At 35.3% G+C, this 12,283-nt stretch overlaps 1 protein-coding gene across 2 annotated transcripts in view; it reads left to right on the top strand.

Moving 5' to 3' along the window:
* Dhc36C (Dynein heavy chain at 36C) overlaps positions 1-12,283 on the top strand; it is a 122,905-nt gene that overhangs the window by 65,574 nt on the left and 45,048 nt on the right. For both annotated transcript variants that reach the window (XM_072533960.1, XM_072533958.1), the window contains exons 37-42: positions 57-286; positions 3,031-3,356; positions 3,875-4,104; positions 4,995-5,403; positions 8,190-8,415; positions 11,593-11,798. In XM_072533960.1, coding sequence (XP_072390061.1) covers positions 57-286; positions 3,031-3,356; positions 3,875-4,104; positions 4,995-5,403; positions 8,190-8,415; positions 11,593-11,798 — 1,627 coding nt within the window. The remainder of the gene's footprint in view (positions 1-56; positions 287-3,030; positions 3,357-3,874; positions 4,105-4,994; positions 5,404-8,189; positions 8,416-11,592; positions 11,799-12,283) is intronic.

Here is a 12,283-nt window from a genome sequence, read left to right as displayed (position 1 = left end):
GGTCTTAGACGTCCATATAACTACCACAATCAATTAGTCGATTCATTTCGTTTCAGATTTGCTATTGAGCACTTGTCCAAAATATGTAGGATCCTGAAGTCGCCCAGAAGCCACGGATTATGCGTTGGTGTAGGAGGATCAGGACGACAATCGTTGACGCGCTTAGCGGCTCATATTGCTGAGTACGATTTGTTCCAAGTTGAAATTACTAGACAGTATGGCATCAACGAATGGCGGGAGGATGTTAAGGGTATTCTTAGAAGAACTAGTGCGACAGATCTACACGGTAAGTATTACTAGAGTTTTATAATTTTATACAATCTATATCAGCCAAATAGGGAATAAGAGCTTCTCATTCAACCTGAATAGCCATCTAAAAGTACGATAATATATACAATATCACTGAAACGTCACTGTTATAATAACACTGAATATTGTTCTGAAACTATTTTCTTGTGGCATTTTAAAGTAATTACACTAATTACTATTTAAATGGGAATAAGCCACAATTAAAGGTTAAAGTACGTTTATTGACGTTTCTGTTTATTTCCGAAGTGGAAATTGAAACGTCAATAATTGGTGGATTACTCCCATTTAAATAATAATAACACTGAAATCCCATCTCCAATTAAAATAAGTATAAAAGCAAAAGTAGTCATGAATTTAAATAATGCTTTGCATTTTTTATACTGACCAGCCTCAAATAATGGTCAAAATATAACAAAAAATACCGGCGCCCATTTGTAATGCGATACCATCATTGAAGTGATCATAAAAACTGTAAACAAGTCGTTAATTAGGTGTTAACTGCCCATAAAATATTTTATTTCTTTCTTAACGAGTGACATTGATTGATTTATTGTTTTCAAACGAAAACGGCTGCTGAAATATTCACACTTTTTTATCTAAATAGTAAGTGTCAACATATTTAAAAAAATATAAAAAAATGCCGGATTCTCTTTTAATTTATGCGTGATGGTCGAATCGTAAATATAAATTTATTCTTCTTTAATAATCCAGTCAAATTATGAAAATAATTTTATTTTAATAATTAATCGCAAAAGTAAATAGGTATCAAAAATTCTCTCCCCCCCACCCTCCCGGCGTCAAATTCTTTTAAACCTTTGAATCCGGTCTTAAAATGTAATATGTCCCCTCCCGATGTACGGAAATAATACAGTGTCTCTGAAGATCTCTAAATTATGTATGAAGCTTTGAAAACGTGGTGTTTTAGAAGATTGCTCAAAATTCCATGCGTGGACCATTTTAGAAACGAAGAGGTCCTAAAAATACTTTATTTTTGAGAGAATTACTAAATCTATTCAAAGGTTTCATATTTGGGTCAAATTTTAAGAAATTATGTATAAGTCACTAAGTGCCATCTTAATGGACAACATTGATAGTAAATTGCAACATTCATGGTTTAAGAACATACGAAACTGGTGCGATATATCTAAAGCACAATAATCAGAGGAATGGAAGAGGGATTCCTATGCATTCCACAACCTTCATTATCACGTACATGCTAACACGTTGCATAGCCCATCTCTTACATAGGGTAGTCAATATCAATCTTTAGATTACCATCCTTATCTATTACAGACCATGTTTGAGATTTAAATTCTCTGGTAGAGCTTGATCTTCTGAAAAAAACGTCCACGTATTATTGGATATCCACAGCTTACGGCCCGTGGAAACCGCTGCCTCACAGTCTTTTACAGCCTTGATTACCTTATCTTTGAGATAGATCCAAGTGCTTTCAGGGTCACTATCTACTTGGCCTAAAGAAAGAGCTTCTTCTAGGTTTTGTTGGAAGTCATTGATTTTTGATGGATTTAGAGACATGATTTTCTTAAGGATCTTCTCTTGATGACTTTAAAACGAAGTCGAACGTTCAATACCAAGAGTTAATGATCGCTTCCACAGTCTGCGCCAGGATATGTTTTACAGTTAATAGCCGACGACTTCCATCTTGATCTTATTAGGATGTAGTCTATTTGATTTCTCGTTCGTCTATCTAGGCTGCGTCATGTGTATAATCTCCGTGGATGATAGATAGATAGATAGATAGAACGTGTCTGTAATTGTAAGATGTTATTCTTCACAGAACTCCACTAGACGGTCGCTATTCTCATTTCTAGGTCCCAGTCCATTTTTGGCCAGCATTCCTTCAATATTTTCATTAGATGACTCTACTTTGGCGTTAAGGTCTCCTAAAATTATGAGTAATTCACAATTCGGAATAGCTCTACAGTTTCCTCTAGACGACCATAGAACCTGTTGATGTCTTCTTCTTGTGCAGCTGTTGTAGGAGCGTATATCTGAGCGTATATTTGCACATTGTGTATATCTGCACAAGGTGTCGGGTATGGGTGAATATTTTCATTTTAATAGATATTATACTGTCATCAACAGTATTATATCCCATTAAGCAGTCGTTTAGTTTAGAAGGTACAATTATTGCGACTCCATTTGTACTTGTGACCATTAAAAGAAGACTTTCACTAGACCATTACGATCGAAATATTTTTACTCTAGGTAATAAAAGTAGACTGAAATTTAGTTGAAAATATGTAATTGTTGGTTATGTAAAAGCCATATCCTGATTTTTTTTAGGAATGGAAGTCATTCATTGAAGATTTTAACAAGTAATAAAGCATTGGAATATGCCTAGAATTTAAGAAAACGGATAACAGATATTTATACAGTGTTATTAATTTTAAGTTAAAGAAGTAGATTGTCATCAAAAATATTCAAGTCGATTGTGTTTTATAGGTTTTATATATGTAGACTTTTAAAAAGGGTCTTTTTTTACGCTGTAATCAGTATAAATAACTACGACTCTTGGGCAAATTGAAAGATTGAATCACAGAAAAATAAAATACTAGTGCTTCCTTGAAAGTTTATCCATACAATGATACACTGATGATAACGGAAAAGCATACAATTGTCTTTTGCATACACAGAGTCAAATTTGCTTAAAAACATAAATGAATTTTGTTCAGATCTGAAATTGATCGTATTTTTCAGGTGTTTTCCTATTTTCTGACACACAAATCAAAGAAGAAGCCTTTCTGGAAGACGTCAGCAACTTGATGAACTCCGGCGAAGTACCCAATATCTTTACATCCGAAGAAAAAGTGGAACTGTGCGAAAAAATGCGGCAACTCGATAGGCAGCGCGACAAGTCTATGCAGACGGACGGAAGCCCACCCGCACTGTTTAACTTCTTTGTTCAAATTGTGAGGGAACAGCTTCATTTGATACTTACGATGAGTCCGATTGGGGAAAGTTTTAGAACTAGGGTTAGAAAGTTTCCGGCGTTAGTGAATTGCTGCACCATCGATTGGTTTCAGGTATGTTTGATGTTTATTGTGTTTGGTTATGTAGCTTTTTAATTCTTTTGAACGAATTTTTCTATTATTTTTTTTAAATCATCTGTTACTTTCTGCCATTCGATCTTTGTGTGCGACCTCTTTTACTCTTCTCAGAAAAGTACTATTTATGCACTCATTCTAAGTCAAACTCAAACTATTTTTCAACAGAGAATACTCGTTTGGAAATTTCCTGTTCTCCTCCAAAAATTACAAACCAAAGTTTTTTAAATTCCAAAATCTTGCCAGTACATTTCTTTTGGATGCCCAACGAACACTGCAAGACCAATTCGTTTTCCTGACCCGTTTCTTCTTCAAAGAGTTCTAGGGAATCGTCGTTCATTGGTAACTTGAGCGTATATTTTATTGATACAGACTAAATTACCGATGACATAATATGTCATCAATTTCCTTGTTGGTATCTGAGAAATAAAGCTTATCCAAACCTGTTCACAAAGGACAATTCCAACAAAAGAAATATAAAATAACCTTTATTTTAGTCTTGGCCTAAAGATGCTCTTCTAGCAGTAGCAACGAGATTTCTAGGAGAGATAGAACTGACAGAAATAGAAAGAAAAGTTTGCATCGACATGTGTCAAATCTTCCACGTCTCCACTCAAAATTTGTCCAACGAATACATGCTCAGACTAAATCGACACAACTATGTTACACCCACATCCTACCTAGAGATGATCAGCACGTTTAAGACTTTCCTTACAAAACAAAGAACGTAAGTAAACTAGATCTTATAACATTAGAAAATTGTTATCTAAAGCTTTATTAAGGCAATATTTAGTATTCATGTAATCCAACATTTTCCTTGGTGGTTGCCTTTTCCCTTTAAGGTCTACCTTCGTTTGTGGCACTACATGTTGAGTTTTCTGTGAAGTCGACACATTCATGCTGTACGTGCCCCTTCCCATATAAGTTATCCCAACGTTAGATTGATAAGAAAATTAAATTTTACACTCTCGGTGACATGTTTATAATTTTCTCGTCGATTTTTCACTATAATGCGTCTTAATGCCCTTCTATCTGCTTAGGTTATTTTACTTTTTCGTACATTTCTAGGTTTTGTGACGACCGAACCTGTAGTTTTGTATCTTCTGACTATATTTCTTACACTATAGCGTGACAATTGCAACATATTCGCGATTTACTTAAAAACTCTAATAATAATTCAACAAATTTTCTCATCGATAACTTTACCTCGACCCATTGTACAATCCACAAACGGCAAAAAGCTTGAAGCTACTACAAAATACATTTGACATTAATTGACAATATTATTGTTTTAATGTCATTTTTCCATAGCTACCTCTGGATTTAACGTAAGTATGAAAAAATCAACGTATGTTGACATAAGTGAATGCATAGCCAGGGTTTAGTGAATTTTTTTTATTGTTGAACATAAATAAACAACAATAAGGGTAATGTTAATATTAATAAATATTAATAAAAATTGCAAATTCCATAAGTGGGCCAACTGATATGGGAAGGGGCTCGTAATGTAAATGAATGTAGGCTTTTAAAGAAAAAAATAAAGGCTTTTATACTTTCTACTGTATAATATGCCGCCCTTTGTGTAGCTTTACTATAAATCTTTAAATCTACTCCTAGGGAAGTTCTACAAGGAAAACACCGTTATGAAGTAGGCTTAGAAAAACTAGAGGCAGCAGGAGCCGAGGTAGCAGTAATGCAAGCCGCCCTCGAAGCCTTACAACCCCAATTAGTAGTAGCCGCACATAACGTAGAAGAAACGTTGAAAACCGTCGAGGCCGAGTCACATGAAGCTGCGGTGGTCGAGAGACACATCCAAGAGGACGAAGCTGTGGCCAATGAGCAGGCCAAAGAGTCTCAAGCTATCAAAGACGATTGCGATGCAAATCTGGCCGAAGCCATGCCGATATTGAATGCAGCGTTGGCAGCTTTGAATACTCTAACGCCAGCTGATATTAGCGTTGTCAAAACGATGAAAAATCCGCCGAAAGGGATTAAGTTGGTGATGGAAGCTGTCTGTATATTGAAGGTTGGTTTAATATTGTATAAAATTTCTTGTGGTATCACATTTTTTTATTTTTTGCAACAAATGCTACTCTTTTTCCAGCCTTAAATGTTGTCAGCCATGCTAATTTTCTTATAATCAAGAAATAATCTCGTAGAGGAGATCCAGCAACAGGACCCAAACAGTTCTCTATAGCCGTTGAACATTTCCTAATTCCCATGGAAAAGTGGTTTAATTTTTTTATCAAATATCCTCACATTATGTTATGTAAACGATGTTAAACGCCAAGTTGTAAAGACTTCAAATTGGTAAGGAGGAAAAGAGATCCTAAGCTAAGGGTATTAGTACCTTATGTAGTTGATGATAGAAGGAATAGTGAATTGATAAGATGCTGATGGTAATGAAAGTCCATGGGTGTATCTTAAGGAATTAAATTTAAAATAGGCTTACAAGGAGCATAATTAGATTATTTAGTTACAATAATTATATATTCAAGACTGTCATATTGGAGGGCTCAGAAGCCAATCAGAAGTCAATTTTTACTAAAAATTCAGTTACGTACTGAAGATTCCTTATAACAGTTAAAACTTTCTACAGACAAAATGCCTAAGGCAATACTTCACAGGAAAACCAACAGATGGAGGTACTTTATTTAGCATCAGAAATAAACTGAAAAATGTTCGGAAGTCATTAGTGTATGTCATAGTGTGATTTGAATTTTATTTCACCTTTTTATCGGTTATAATGAGTGAAATAAAGTAGATTTACCATTAGAACTAAAAGAAAAAGATCCTTACTCGGATACTGAATCAGAATACGTGCCTAATAGTGAAAATAATTCATCTCGTTCAAGTAAGTAACTCTTAACCTAAAAAGTCGAAAATAATTTCTTACGAAAATATGTTTTATGCTTTTTCTGTTAACAATAGATTAAATGTTATAGTATTTATTACCAAAGATAAACACAAAACATATTATTGTGACTGAAATTACATCATATTGATAGAAAAAACAACATAGAACGAGGAGTGCGTCAAAGGTGCATTTTATCCCCCCTATTATTTAATGTATATGCCGAACATATTATAATCAGAGCTTCTCTTGAAGATCGCCCTGAAGGTGCCAAAACTAATGGAATCATCATTAACAATATAAGATATGCCGATGGCAACGTAGTATTAGCAGAAACAGAAGACCAACTAAATATATTAATGAACATATTATCAGAAGAAAGTCACAGGCTGGGCTTGGACATTAACTTTTCCAAAACCAAAATTCTGGTATTCCACAAAAACCCCCATGAACAAGTTACACCTAACGTACAAATAAATGGTATCACCCTTCAGAGTTCCCAAAGCTTCATATACCTGGGCAGAGAACTAAATAGTCAACTAGACCACTCAAAAGAAATTAGAAGACGCATTGAAATAGCAAGATCTGGTTTCATGAATATGCGTAAAATGCTCTGTAACCCCAAGCTATCAGTCTCAATAAGATTGAGAACACTAAAGTGTTATGTGTGGTCTCTATTACTATATCGCTGTGAGACCTGGACATTAAAACAGTATGACGTCAACAAATTAAATTCATTTGAAATGTGGATGTACCACCGAATGCTAAGAATAAGCTGGACCAGCAGAACTACGAATGAAGAAGTACTGAGAGCAATGAACACACGCCCTCATCTGGTCAATACTATCAAAATTAGAAAGACGTCATATCTAGGACACATATTGCGCCATAGGGAATTTGAGCAGCTCCAAGTAATATTAGAAGGCAATATTGAAGGTAAAAGGGGCATAGAACGAAAGAAAAAATCTTGGCTACGAAACATCAGAGATTGAACCCACACAAGAGGAAATGAATTAATTCATCAAGCCCAGAACATAGAAAAATTTGCCATATTGATCGCCAACCTCAACAGAGAAGGCACATAGGAGGAGGAGGATAGAAAAAAAATTACTTACATACATTGACCACTGAAATTTGTTTCAGATGTTTCCAATTTACCTGCAGATGATCTTGGGGCAGAAAATAATGTGATTGAAAATAAAGGGGACGTTATGGTAGAATCACCGAAAAAAGGGAGAAAGCGCAAAAGGAATCCAACAGAATGGACACGGACAGTCAACACAGTTCGACGGTATAGTGGAAAAGCTTATTATGTGAACAGAAACCGGAAGAATATGTCTGGCAAATCGTTTGATTCTAAATGTAGACGACTTGGTTTTTCCAATATAACACTCAAAGAACGACAACTTATTTTTGACTCATTTAAGTTAGCTGATAATACAAAGTAGAGCATTTACCTTCGTGAACTGATTCATAATAGCTCTGTTCAAAAACGTCCCGTCAGAAATGGATCAAAAGCGCCAACATTAAAATCAATAAAGTATTAATTAACTACTACAGTCATGTCCATTTGTGTGTGTAAGACATTTTTTTAAGATACCTTTCAAGTGGGCGAAGGGCGTATCTATAAAATGTCTTGTAGTTCGAGGCCAGCTTCTTGCATAGACAAAAGAGGTCACAAAAAACCAACTAATAAAATTGATGTCACGAAAGTCAAGGAACACGTCAAAATTTTTTGCCTTTTTGACAACAATATCTTCATCCTTTTCACATGTTGAAATTTTGTCCAGAGCGTCTCGTCAAAAGCGCTAACATTTAATATAAACTATTTTTATATATACTGAACTCTGAACTGACTATAAATAAAATTTTGATTTTTTAATTATTATCGATAAATAATTCATTTTTAAATGTTCTATATAACTCACTGACTATTGATTATCTTTTACAAATTTTAGGACATCAAGCCCCAAAGAGTTCCCGCGCCGAGCGGCATCGGACAAGTCGACGATTACTGGGGACCTTCGTTAAAAGTTTTGAGCGACATCAAATTTCTCGAAAGCCTAATTTTGTATGACAAAGATAACATTCCTCAAAGAATAATGGACAAACTTCGACATCAAATATTAAATGACGAAAATTTCGATCCGGACAAGATTAAGACCGCCTCAACTGCAGCAGAAGGTTATAAAACTGATTTTGAAAGGATCATTCTTTCAATTCTATAAAAAGTTTATAACATATGAATCAGTTATTTATGAAACATAGTAAGTCATACAACTTAAATTTTATAGGAGAAACAAAAAACCGTTTCTAGTAGATTAGATGTTATAAATTATTTTAAATATATAAAATACTGATAATAGGGTTTAAATGAAACATGACAAAGGTAAAATTACAAAATTTTGAATCTTAGTTTAAGAATAATTTTTTAATTAGTAAATGCTATGACTTAGTATGATTCATAAATAAACATAGTTGTTGATATGTTGAAACTATTGCCAAAAATATTTGTGATCTTTTGTAAACTAAAATTAGATGTGATGAAGTAAGAAACTATTCCCTACTGGCGAGTCTTCTAACGTATTATAAAATTCTTTGTACTCTTCTGGTAAGTACAGAAGTGTCTTCTTTAAATCGCCTATCTTCTCTTTCAAAATGGGACACTTATTTTGATAAGCTTGAGTAGTAGGTAGTTGAATATCATACTGCCTGGCTTTTTAGTAAACGTACTCCTTATAGCGCCACCGACAAAATTACTAACACTAACAGTAGCTTTTGTTTTTGAGTCAAATACAAATTCGTTGTATTTTGAAATTTTAAAAGGTTCTTTCCTTTGTGCTTTGTTAGCAATACATCCAATAGAATTGTTACTTTTTTTGGTTAATTGGTAAATCAAGAATGCCTTTAGTATCAACTAGCTTTACTAAAAACTTATGTTTCTTTCCAGGACGTAGTATTAGTTCCATGACTTCTTTGACAGTGTAAAAGCGATCTATTCGATGTAATACATGCTTAACCAGACTTAATGAAACTATTTTGCGATTCATCATCATCATTGGCCCCACAACCCATGGTGGGTCTTGGCCTGCTCAAGGATAAGTCTCCATTCTCTCCTATTCTTCGCCTTGGCTTTCCAGTTTCGTACTGCCAACATTCTCAAGCCTTCCTCCACCTGATCCTTAAATCGTGCTCTGGGTCTGCCTTTCCTTCTCACTCCATCTATTCTTTGGCTAGAAATATGTTTTGACGGCTCCATCTCATTCATTCTCTCTATGTGACCTAACCACCACAGCCGCTTTATTTTTATACACCTAATAATATCAGGTTTGTCATACAGGCGGTAAAGTTCACATTATAGCGTCTACGCCATAATCCGCCTTCAGTACTCCTCCATAGATATGCAGGAGGACTTTACGTTCAAAGCATCTTAAACGCTCTTCATCGCTCTTTGTCATCGTCCGTGTTCACGAGGCGTAGGTGAGGATGAGCTTGATAAGAGGTCTGTATATCACTAGTTTCGTTCTTTTTGTAATTAGGCTTGTTGTTAAAATTTTTTTTTAATCAATAACACGCACTATATGCCAGATATATCCGTCTGTTAATTTCTTCACTTACTGCATTATTCTGATTAATTTGTGAGCCTATGTATATAAACTCTCTTACTCCTTCGAAAGTATATGTTCCGATCGTTAGATCTTCGGGTTGTGCTGCTTGTATATAATTTGATACTTTCATATACTTCGTCTTACTAGTGTTAACCTCTAGTCCCAATCTTTTTATTGCTGCTTCAAGCGCCTTGAATGATTCGACCACGTCCGCCTTTCTTCTTGGAATAATGTCGATGTCATCGGCGTACGTTAGTAATTGTAGGCGCTGCGATTAATAATAGTTCCTCTGGTTGTTATTCCAGATTCTCTTATCGCTTTCTCTAGTGTAATATTGAATAGAAGGCATGATAGGCTATATCCTTGTCTATGTCATATCTGAGACTGGAACTTTCTGGAAACTCCATTCTGCACTCTCACTTTACACTCGACTCTTGAGAGAGTCGCTTTCACCAATTTTACTAAGTGTACTGGTGTGTTGAATTCTATCATGGCCTTGTACAGTGCGTTTCTTTCAACACTATCATAGGCACATCTAAAATCAACAAACAGGTGATGAGTATCAATGCCATACTCATATGATTTTTCCAGAGCTTGCCTTAGAAGGAATATTTGATCGGTCGTTGACCTTTCCTTACGAAACCCACAGTGATATTTACCTATTATGTCTTCACAATATCCCGATAGTCGGTCGTAAAGTCTTTGTAGTTGTCACATATTGTTTGACCTCCTTTCTTGTGTATAGGTACCTACATTCCAGTCTTCTGGCAACTTAATTTGCTTCCAGGTCAGTTCTAGCAATCTACATATACAGTATGTCAGATTTTTTTTGCCATGCTTTAAAAGTACTGAAGAAATGCCATCTGTCCCAGGAGCTTTGTTTCCTTTCAATTTTTGTATAGCTTGGATGACTTCTACCTCTGTTGGGATGTTATCTTTTTCTCTTTCGTCGTCAATGTCCTCGAGTTGGATTTCTGATTCGTGGAGCCCTGTCTCTCCTCTTATATTTATCCCACCTTTCTAGTATCTGGTCCTGATCACCAATGATCTCCCCTGTTCTATTTCTAACGATTGATAATCTTGGTTTGAATTCTTTCTTGTTCTGGTTATTCCTCTTGTAGAACTTTCGCGTTTCTGCTTGTGCCTTATAGCTCTCTAGTTCTTTTAGTTGGCTTTCTGTATGCTCTTTCTTCTTTTTTTTAAGTATTCGTTTTTCTTCTCGGCTGGTTATACTCTTCCTCTGTTTGTCTTGTTCTTCACCCTTGGAGTCTTCTATATGCCTGATTTTTTCTTTGCGTTGCTTGTGCACATTCCTCATCGTACCAGTCTGACCTTAATTTTTTACGTTTTTGCTTTCCGATAACTTCAGTTGCCACTTCTTTCGATATGGTTCTACACTGCCTCCAATAGTTGTTAATATGTCAGTTTCTGGGTTAAACTGCGTCTCATTTTCCTACGCCGAGATTTCGACTCCCTTTTCGGAGTTATTTTTAGGGCTTGTTAAGCCTCAGTCTTTTAATTTACTAGATCACTTCACTACTACACTATTAACTGTTTTGCAGTAGTATAGTGAACAATAAACGGTGTACATCTAAAGTTAATGTAATGTACAGTGAAGTGATCTGGAGGTTCTAAAGAACGATGCGTACCATGGGAGTCGAATATTCAGCGTAGTAAAATTCGACGAGGTTTAATAGGAAAACTAATTGTTCTAATAATATTAATCTTAATATATATACTTTTGTTGATTTAGGTTTATGCAAATGGGTCATAGCAATCTCGAAATACGATAAAGTGGCGAAAGTTGTAGCACCCAAGAAAGCGGCATTAGCGATTGCAGAGGGACATTTGGCAAAAGCAATGGCTGATTTGGAACTGAAAAGAGCGCAGCTGCGAGAAGCCAAGGAACGAGTAGCGAAACTGGAGGCCCAACTGGAGATTGAGAAGAAAAAGTTTCAGGTAGAGTAAGGTCACTTGGTCAATCCACTAAGAAAATATAGCGTTATAAATACACATATTTTTTCTGTTGTCACTGGTTTATAAGTAAGGCCAAAAACTTTCATGGCGGTGTGTGGATTATCATTAAAATATTTATCAGCTCTTTAATCGGTCCATTCGCATAATTTTTTAACAATACTTCTACTTACAAATGACTCAAAACAGTTTACAGTTTTCATACAATTTTGAAAGTCAATAGCTGGGTAAAAGTTATAGTCAAAGCAAAATTTGGGTATGATACCTCTTGGAAACTTATCATCAAACGGAACCGTAACGGCTGTCCAGCCGCTCATTTGTACCCCATCAATGACTTCTTCCTTATCCGTTGATGAATAGTTGCTGTCTGAATCGCTCTCGAAGTCACTGTTAGACATTCCATAACTCAAATCACTTTCACTCTCGAGATCCGAATCCATTTTTACTAATATAAAACACAAGTACGTACC

The sequence above is a fragment of the Diabrotica undecimpunctata genome, chromosome 6 (genome assembly GCF_040954645.1).
Source record: "Diabrotica undecimpunctata isolate CICGRU chromosome 6, icDiaUnde3, whole genome shotgun sequence".
NCBI classification, from domain to species: domain Eukaryota; kingdom Metazoa; phylum Arthropoda; class Insecta; order Coleoptera; family Chrysomelidae; genus Diabrotica; species Diabrotica undecimpunctata.
Note: the sequence above shows the minus strand (reverse complement) of the source record. Positions and strands in the feature narration are given on the sequence as shown.